The sequence below is a fragment of the Microtus pennsylvanicus genome, chromosome 22 (genome assembly GCF_037038515.1).
Source record: "Microtus pennsylvanicus isolate mMicPen1 chromosome 22, mMicPen1.hap1, whole genome shotgun sequence".
Taxonomy (NCBI): domain Eukaryota; kingdom Metazoa; phylum Chordata; class Mammalia; order Rodentia; family Cricetidae; genus Microtus; species Microtus pennsylvanicus.
The window spans coordinates 10,106,238-10,116,192 of NC_134600.1; the positions used below are offsets into that span (position 1 = coordinate 10,106,238).

Here is a 9,955-nt window from a genome sequence, read left to right on the forward strand (position 1 = left end):
TGGGCTAAGGCGTTCCTGATGCAGGTCAGGTGAAGGCCAGGTGATGGCAGCAGTGAGAGGGTGGAGCGCTGGGGCCTCTGAGGGGGGCTACTGGGAACAGATTACAGGGTCGCAAGGTGTTGAAAACAATGACCCTTCAGTTCCCATCAGGACCTATAAGGATGTCAAAACACGATTCTAAGTTCAGCTGTGAACATAATTCTGTGTACCAGAGAAACAAAGGAAGGTATCAGAAAAGGATAAACAGGCAGCTGGGGCGAGACTACCAATTCACTTACGCTAAAAAGCTGAAGCCAGAGAAGGTCGACTCACCAACATAGAGAACATACCGTTGACATCCAGGATGGAAACGTGAAATTTAACATTTGAAGGTCAGCTGGAGAGGGCAACTAGGGTTACATAATGGGGCTCTGTCTGTCTTAAAGAGAAACGAGGGGAGGGGGAAGGGTGGACGGGAGAAAAAGAAGCTACGGGCGGTTAGGGTCAGCAGAAGACAATGAAGCAATGGCCAGGAGGCCCAGGGAAGCCATGACTGGTCAGAAGCCACGCGACATCTCATGGATTAAGGGAGAGGTATGGCCTACTTCGCTGGCTGCAGCAGCCAGATCAGGGGAAGTTTAAGTCCCCCTGAATTTTAGACTGAGCAGTGAGGTTCTTAGTCGTTGGGGCAGAACTCCTAATAACTTCAGGCACTATGCACGAAACTGCACTTACCAGGCGGGGCACAGGAAAGCCAGTATCAGGCTAGTCGGCCAATTTCCTAACAATAGATCAGAAAGGTGTCAGCCCCAGATAAAGACTCCAAATAGTAGAGTGTGGGGGTGGTGATGAGATGTGGGGGGATCACGATGGACAGTTAACGGGGTACGCAAGGGCAGATCAGCAGATTGCTATCAGTTCGACACACAATATAAGGGGTGACATAGAGAACGTTTTTTGATTGATAGGGCCCATTTCTGCTTATACTGGCGAGAGAGCAAGCAATGGGATAACCACGGAGGCAGAGTCACGAAGCAGACACACCCAGGGTGGGACTCCTAGGAAAACAACTCTATGGCGCCTCTGCTCTTGGACATCCACTCAACAGAGCTCAGAAGTCAGTTTGTCTAAGAGACTTCTGTGCTGGCCAGAGGCAGGTCAGGCTAACCAACTGACCTTTCTGTGAACGGCAAAGCAGGGGACAAGCACAGCTGAAGGGCCAGAAGATATTTATAGTTCTTAAAAATCCTTCAAGTAGGGAAAGGAGCTGACAAGGGCATTGAGTATGCCAAAGCCTTAGCCAAAGTTGCTGAAGACAACAGCAAACTGAGTTGTGGCTATGGCTCTTCTGGAGACTGGGGAACAAACTGTTTGACACAGACACAGATTGGTTTTTCCTACCATCTCTGAACATCACCCGAGTGTTCTAGAAAATAACTCAATTCTGAGACTGTCTTTGGGGAGTATCAGTTCCCAGGTTCAGGAGCTCAGTCCTACAGGACTGGTCCTTTAGCACCCAGCACAAGCGAGGCCTCTGCTCTCTCTCCCACCATTCATGAACCGGACTCTCACAACACCCCCTCCCAACCCCTTCAGTGTTAAGTGTGCTGAGAGAATTCAAAAGGCTAGAACCTGGAAATAGGTGGAAGAGATGCACAGGGCAAGGGACCGGGGTGGAAAGAAGCCTTGCGCCTTCCGTAATTTCATCCTGCAAGCCCCTTCCCGCATCTGCAAACTGGAACTCATCGCATCTCTAAGGGGCTTGGCGGAGCTTCATCTGCAGCCTACTTCACCCGCTTCTCAGGTGGAACTTCCCCAAAGGCCAGCTCTAATCCTGTATGTATCTGGGCTTCCCGTAACAACCCCAGTGCTGAGGCCATCTGGGGAACCCTGCCTAACTCACCCCATGAGTCTGATCGAAAGGAGCCTTGATGGGAAGAGTAAGAATTCATACAACGCACTAGGAAAGCACAACACCCCACCCGTGAGGAAGCAGCTGTTTATTGGTGGTGACTGTCACACGGTGGAATCACGGGGTGACGCAATCTTCCTGAGAGGTTTGCTAAGGTAGGATCTGGAGTCTTCCACATTTATCAGATGCCTTCTCGTTAACGTTCTCCAGTTTTGCAATTCTACATCCAAACTGCATGGCCCGCTTTGGCAGAAGGGCAGAGGCTGTGAGACCAAGTTCCACAGCTGCCAGGCGTAAGATGAGCTTCTCACCGACCCCACGGGGCAAAGTCAGGTCTGCCTTCTCCCACACCGGCAGGGAATTTAGGAAAGACACGACATTCTCATCCAGGAAAGGAAACCTAAAATTTATTAAAAAAAAAAAAAAAGAGTGACCACTACTAAAAAGTCTATTAGTGATTATATAATTTAATAAATAAAATTTAACCACATTAAAAAGGTGTTTCAAAACGTGGCAATTTTATATGCATTATAAAGAATTCTAAAATCTAAATAAATTAGTTGTCTATGATATCAAGAAATAATTTCAAGTTGTTTCAGAGTATCCTTGCGGGTGCCCCCCGTATACAGCTTGATCATAAGTAACTTCTGTCTGGTTTGAGCATGTCTACAGAAACTGAACTTTAGGGGCATGAAGCCAACATAGAGGGTTCCAAAAGCCTGGACTTGTAACACTGTAAATAAACAAAACTGTAAGAATTTTGTTTATTTACACTTAAATTGCTTGTGCGGCCACAAATTGGTATCCATAACAAATACTACACTTAAAACAGAAACATTCTGCTCTTCTGCTTCTTCACTTTCCACAAAACCATGGATTTTCTCTGAGCTGCGTTGTTTCCATTACGAGCCCATCCCCATCTTCCCTGCCCATCCTCAGAACACAGCAGCTCTGCCGCACTCACTGTCCTAACCATTCTTCCTACACCGCCACCCGAGCGCAGCACTGGAATAATTTATACTGTGTTCACTGTCCTAACCACTCTTCCTACACAGCCACCCGGGCGCAGCACTGGAATAATTTATACTGTAATACAGCACTGGAATAATTTATACTGTGTTCACTGTCCTAACCACTCTTCCTACACAGCCACCCGAGCGCAGCACTGGAATAATTTATACTGTAATACAGCACTGGAATAATTTATAGTGTGTTCACTGTCCTAACCACTCTTCATACACAGTCACCCGAGCGCAGCACTGGAATAATTTCCTAAGGCCTTTGGAATTAATTGCTTCATCAGAAAAAGTAAATTCTCTACTCCTTCATCTGCCTGATGATAATGGATTAAATTCCTCTCTTCCTTTTCTGCAACTCCTGACCCTCTCTCTCACATTCTTCAAAGAGAGAAGTTTATTTACTTTGTAGAACAGTATTATCTACTTGAAATATAATCTTGAGAAACAGAACAGCAATGACAATCTAATCTGGACAAGGACTGGCAACACAGGGACAGCTGGGCAAAGGCAAGCATGCTTCACTGCAAAGGACTAAGCACGAAATAAAAGTTAGAGACATTCTCAGACAAAGGGAGGTAACTACTGTGATGCTCTCCAGCTCTCACGACGCTTCCACGGCTTCCTCCTCCTTGCCTGCTGAATCCTTCTAACAAAATACCACTTATTTAAGCACAGTGCCATTCATTTTCCTTTCTGAGACACGGTCTTGCTACGTAAGCCAGGCTGGTCTCCAATCCATGGTCTCTGGACTCTGCCAGTTAACGTGAACCACCACAGACACAGAGCTCCATTGCTGTGCTCCCCAGACCGCCTCGTCTCCCTGTGCTCATACCGTTGAAAACTCTCCTTTTTCACTATGTCCTAACATCCTAAGTAGGTTGTAGGCAGAAACAATCCGAGATTTCAAAAGCACACATGAAACTGCCTTGGTCTCTAAAACAGTACTAAATCTGTTCAAAAACCACACAAGGGACCGAAATCCAGGCCTGGCACCCCCACGGATCACCACAGCAGACATGCCTACATGGACAAACCCAGATTCTACAACCCTGCAGGACAAAGTCAGGGTGGGTTTATGGGGCAAAACAAAATCCTTAAACTGCCCCCACTTGGAAATACACTATGCTGTTTTCACGTCTGTAGTTTTTCATCATGGCCCTAGAAAGAATTACTCAGTCACCTCCTATCGTGAGTTCAGACTTCCTACAGCTCCCTGGCGCCTTTAGCTCTGCTCTCATTTACAGGGTAAAACTGAGACCGTGTGCCAGTGCTCCTGTCCTGAGGGGAGCACTCTCCATGGAAAAAGGAGTAGGAGGCCTTCCTTTGTATTTCTACTAGAAAGCCTCTGAGTAATGGGTGAGTCACCTTGCTTCCTTTCCATGGTCACCAATAACTCTGTCGTCACGACCGAGGTTTCTGGAGGCAATGCGGCCCAGTTCCATGGCTACTTCCTCATTCAGTCCTTCGAGGCCGAGAGCCTGAAAGCGGACACGATGGCGGGAGTAACCTGCCAGCTGCTCGTCCGCACCGATACCAGTCAGAATCACCTACAGAAGAGTGAAGAAAGCCAGAGATGTGACCGAGGACAAGAAAAAAAAAAAAGGAGAGATTTTTCTTAAAAAGCCTAAAGACAACCCCACAGGTCAGAAAATAGTAAAAAAAAAATGTTCAATTTTAAAGAAGTAATATACATTGTATTAAAAAGAATAACTAAAATGCAGTATAGTCTTACAACCTTAAATGTTAAAAAGCTCAAGAGTCAAAATTAGGTCTCAAAAACCCCAGCGCACACCTTTGCAGGGCTCTCGTAAGATCTGGCAGCATCCTGGGTCACTAGGCACCCGATTCCTCTCGCAGCAAACCAGACCGCGCAGCCTATGCTGTCATCCAGAACTGTGTCCGAGGGCTGAACTAAGTGACATATCCGAGCTCTTCTCAGATTTTGTAGCTCGTCAAGAGAAACATCGATTTCAACAAAATTCCAAATCCGAGAAGGGTTGAGAGACTGCAGTTCCTTCCGTCCTGCTTTCCCTGTGACTCGGTCCGGCACCTCAGCGGCACCCTGACAGAACTCTTCAGACAGGGTCTTGGGACGGCTTTGCTGTTTTCTTTCGATGTTAGGAACACCTGGCCCAGTCTCTCGTTTACCCACAAAAGCCACATTCAGGAGATCGATCGGCTCATCTAAAGGAACATGACGGTCCGCAAGGGCTGCGAGCACCATGGAATCCACGCCTCCAGAAAAGAGGATCGCAATGCTTGCTTTCTTAGGACAAGCTTGCAAAACTTCCTCTGATGCCGGGTTTTCCTCCCTAGCTAAACACAAGACACGTCTCTTGACTGCAACACTCAGGACATCAATGAACTGCTGAACTACTTTCTTTGTGTGTTCATCCTTCAGAAATGTCTCAAGTGTCTCTCTTGCATGTGGAACACGGGAACTGTCTCTACAGGGAGCTTCCAGGGGAGCTTGAGGCAGCATCTTATTTAAGGGAGCAATCGGTTTTGGAAGATACAGCTCGGCTTCACTTGCTACCACCGATACAAGCGCCGGCAATTCTGCTGGGGTCCGAGTTAGGTCGATAGCACATTCCTCAATAACATTCTGCTCAGAAACGTATTTCCACGGATATAACTTTAAAGTCACACTACTGGAAACAGCAGCAGAATTGAGATCAATTTGGAAAATTCCAGATGCCGGAACTTCTTGCCACTGGTCTGTAAGCCCAGATACCTGGGCTCCAACTGAAGAGAGGCAGAAACTCCTGCCCAGATTATTAAAATGCCAAAGCAAGCTACGGCGGCCAAAGAAGTCCCTCCCAAACCATAAGCAATGGCTAGACGCTTGATAGTATATAAACGACCAAGGGCCTCGGACTTTGGAGAAGAGTGCCAGAATATCAGACTCTGTCTTACAGGCGGAAAGGCTACGGCTCATAACCTGGGTGTCATTGTCCTTTGCTTCAACCTGCACCCCACTAAAAACTTCCCCGTTCCACAGGAACACGTTGCCGCTCTCATCTTCCACAGGCTGGGCAGTCAAAGCGCCTCTCAAGTGAAGGACGTGGCCGGAAAACAGACACTGATAGTTAACACTAGATTTGAACAACTGCTTGCTGCTATCGGGACCCCGTCGCCTAAGGCTGCGCAGCAAATCCTCTCTTAACTCGTTACTGAAATGTTCAACAGAGAAGCCTATACAACAGCAGATGCCGCACATGGCTGTGAAGTCAGGGCGACTGGGTCTTGACTTTGGTCGTCTCTGAGTTTTCTAAGGCTTGGTATTCTTTTCTTAGTTCATCCAGTGTATCTGTAGGAGGCAGTGAGAAAAAAGATTGAAGTTCAGAAATGCTTACCTATTAATTCATGGACAAAACAGGCTACTTCTCAAGATTCTATGAGGAGATGCCTTGTACAATTGCCAGGAGTAACTCGGAATGCTGCCGGGACAAACAGTGCTGAATTTGGGAATGGCTTCCTTTCACCGAGTGCTTATTTTGGTCCAAGCACTTGGCTAAGCACTTTGCATATCCAACTTTCAAATCTGTCAAGACCTTGCAGACTCAAAGTATTTCCCCCGAAAATGAAAAATCAGAAAATGAATTTTTATACTTTAGTCAAAGTATGAAAAAAAAACATGCCTATCTCACTTGGTAAATACAGCAAATACATCTTGAAGTTATGTTTTTACTTCATAAGTCTGTGATACAGTTTGATCAGACCCACGTGCTCCCCCAACCTCCCTCTCCTTCCACTGACATGGGTGATCTACCAGGAGTCACACCCCTGAGGACACTGACTCTCCTCCTCCCTGGCAGCCATCACCTGCTAACAGCTCCTCCGTGGCTCAGGTCTCACCCCGAGAAGTTCCTTTTGGCAGTGGACGGCAGGTAAGACAAGAACCACACCTGGTGCGTGCGGAGATTAAGGGACTTTGGAGGGCTCAGTCCAAAACTGGACCTGTATCTCACACTCCTGACCCCTACGGCTTGGTGGTCATAGAGGAAAGGGGACAGAAGGAGCACAAGACAGGAGACTGGGGCATTCTGCTGCAGTGTGACAGTGTCTTCAGACCTCACGGGCTTGCTATGAACGGGAACTCAGCAGCTACAGCTGCCGGCCCACGGTCCAGCCAGTCAGAATCCCAGTCCCACCCGAGCTAAGGAGTCTTTTTAAAACTGTAGAGATCTTTGGAAGGCTAACTGGAAATAGATCCCTGTAGTCACACACACGCCCAGACGCGCTTATGCAGATGGGGTTGAGTTGAGGTACTATTATGAATCTCCACAAAAAGCCTATAAGAGGTTTTTCTATAGCATTCCACACATAACACGGAGAACAAAACAAAAATGAAGACCGCTCACTTTTGCTTTCAGAAAGCATGTTTGTTCGATCTTCAAGAAAGAATATGTTGCTGTTCTGTTGCTGCCTGTACACTTTCTGCAAAAGAAAGTCACAGTATCAGGACACGATTCGCACGGCAATGCTCCACAGAACCCTATGACCACTTACTCTTGAGCTTCAGGAACACTCAGGACGGTCATTTATCAGATACGAACAGATACCAAGTCCCTGCTCTGCCACCCAGAGACGGCTGTTGGCACAGCGATGCCATCCGGCCACTGTCCTGTCAGTGACAAAGCTACCGCGGCCACAGGGCTACCGTTTACTCTTTGCTCATCAATGAAGGTTCTTTACATCACCACACGGGAACAGCGTTAGAGTTCTTTGCTGCCCGCAAACGTCAGACATTTGTCTGTCTCGTCACCATTACGGATACAGACGGCTGCCACCGCAATTAAACGCCCATGCATCTCACAATTGTGTATGTATCAACTGCTCCGAAAGAAGCCCCAGGTCAAGTCACACAATGTTTAGACATTTTGCCAGTCTGATCTCTAAAGTTCTGTATTAATTTGCCTTAGCGTCTAATATTCCACAAATGACAATATCAGAAGTGTTGAAAATGTCAGTCACTAGAGGATTCAGAGGGCTCAAAATCATTTCCTCACGTAGGATGCAATTTTCCAGAGAAAAACCACACATGAAACAGCAGCTGACTGATGAACACGTCATAAAAAAGGCATTAAATGGGTTAAGTATTTGGAATATTACAGTTTTCTGTGGAAAAGGAAATAATTCAATTTTTGCTAAAGTGTAATAGGGAAATAATTTTCTCAACTTTGAGATGCATTGGCATATACAGAAAAACAAATGAAAAACAAAAACAAATCAGTATGAGATCAGTATGTCAGAACTTTGTAACTTTAGCATAAATGATCTAACTCTTAATATACTGTATACTAGTCCAGATTCCTGCAGTAACTTACCCGATTCTTCTTCAGGTTAGAGAGTTCATCCACAATGATTTTTTGCACTTTAATCTATGAAAATAAAAAAAAAGGTAAGGTAGAAGTTTCCAAAGTATGTTCAGTAGGGATATTCTAAGTAATGGGCGTAGGGGCTGTCACATATACCCACATTCTGTTCTGTTTACTCCTCCCACCTATCTCCTAACCAATGAGAGCCAAGCAGCTTCTTTTATTTTAACCAATGACCTTCCTCCATCATTATACAGGGGCCACAGCACCCAGCTGGGCTCCGTGGCAAACAGCTGGAGAAGGAAAGGCTTAGGCATGCCAGGAGCCAGTTACCCCAGGGCTTATACCTTTAACCTAAGTGAGACGCTGTCTACCAAAATTATTACCAGTCTTTAGTTTTATATCGTCTTGCTGTAAATTAAAACAAAGAGAAAGAAAACGAATGTGGGTTTTGCCCTTTGCCCAGCAACCAGTGTTGTTCATGATGTATGTAGATGACAATCAGTCATTCAGAAAAAAATAAATGGCACTGACGGCCCTACTTGCGGAGAGAAAATATCATTTTGCACCTCCGCAATTATTTTATTTTGTACGGTCAAGACTACATCCTGCTGGTATCATCAAGCTGGGCTTGTGCTGATCACCAGTTGAAGCCTAAGTAGGCAATGCCTCTTTTGCAGCAATCACACACCAAGACACAGAGTATTAAGAGGCAGAGTATTTTGAAAACTCACAGGCACCCTCTTCAGTGCGCACCTTTACGTCTCCACACAGCTAGAGGTGACAGTTGCGGTAAGGAACTACAAAGCCACAGGCGCTCATCTTCCTGGAGCCTCAAGTCTGCTTCTACAGTGTTTTAGGAAATGACGGGTATACATACATCTCACTTTAGCTGGTACCAAAGAAAACTGTGATACCGTGGGAATAAGGCCACTAACCGAAGATGCCATTCAGGGGGGAATGTGGAATTTAGCACATTTAACTCCTGAAAAGACGGTACGCACATCCCTTCACTATCCATGTCTGAAGATTTTGTCTGTAATTGGAAGCTAATGGTAGGGTTCGGCACGGCGGTGCATCCCTGACATCTCGGCTCTTAGGCAAGGGAATGAGGCCACGCTCCCCTAAACAAGAGTTTGAGCCTGGCCTGAGCGACATGAAAACCCTATCCCGAAGGAAGCGAGAGCGGGAGAAAGGCAGGCAAAGATTAAAATCCTAGGGTCCTATGTAGAGACGACTGCAAGTCTGCAGGGACGCCACGGACGCAGGCACAGCCGCGGGGCCCGCCGCCCGCGTCCCGGAGCCCCAGACCCGTCGCACCTTGCTGTCCAGGGCCTCGCTGTGTGCAGTCGCCGTGGGCGCGGACACCGGCGCGGCGCGATCATCGGCGCGCACCCCACGGCCGGGCATCTCCACGCCGCGCCGCACACCGGGGAACCGCGGCCGGAAGGGGCTGACCGGACGCACGAGCTCCTGCGAGTCCCGCCCCTTCCGGTACCCCAGCGAACGGAGTCTGCACTTTGACGCGTGCGCAGTCGAGGGCGCTCGCGGGCCGGGTAGGGATGTGGGGTGGAATGGGCGGGAAAAGAGTGTACGCATGCGCACTGGTTTTAGGCCGAGAAAAGAAAAATTGCTTGGTTGTGGAGTTTATGGATTTTCTGTAACGTCCCCTAGCGAATCCGATGTAAATAATAATAGTAGTAGTAGTTATAATAATATTACTG

The 9,955-nt window shown here is 47.2% G+C and overlaps 2 protein-coding genes across 2 annotated transcripts; both read right to left on the reverse strand.

The window, feature by feature from the left end:
- Positions 1 to 1,964: 1,964 nt before the first annotated feature.
- Asnsd1 (asparagine synthetase domain containing 1) lies at positions 1,965 to 6,130 on the reverse strand. Its single transcript, XM_075956065.1, has 3 exons — positions 4,703 to 6,130; positions 4,276 to 4,457; positions 1,965 to 2,291 (listed from the first exon to the last, which is right to left on the reverse strand). The coding sequence occupies exons 1-3, from the start codon at positions 6,128 to 6,130 to the stop codon at positions 2,042 to 2,044; spliced, it is 1,860 nt and encodes a 619-aa protein (XP_075812180.1). The 3' UTR covers positions 1,965 to 2,041.
- Positions 6,084 to 9,699, reverse strand: Asdurf (ASNSD1 upstream open reading frame). Its single transcript, XM_075956066.1, has 4 exons — positions 9,552 to 9,699; positions 8,241 to 8,294; positions 7,275 to 7,350; positions 6,084 to 6,220 (listed from the first exon to the last, which is right to left on the reverse strand). Exons 1-4 carry the CDS (start codon positions 9,639 to 9,641, stop codon positions 6,141 to 6,143), a joined length of 300 nt encoding a protein of 99 aa, XP_075812181.1. The 5' UTR covers positions 9,642 to 9,699; the 3' UTR covers positions 6,084 to 6,140.
- Between the last annotated feature and the right edge of the window lie 256 nt (positions 9,700 to 9,955).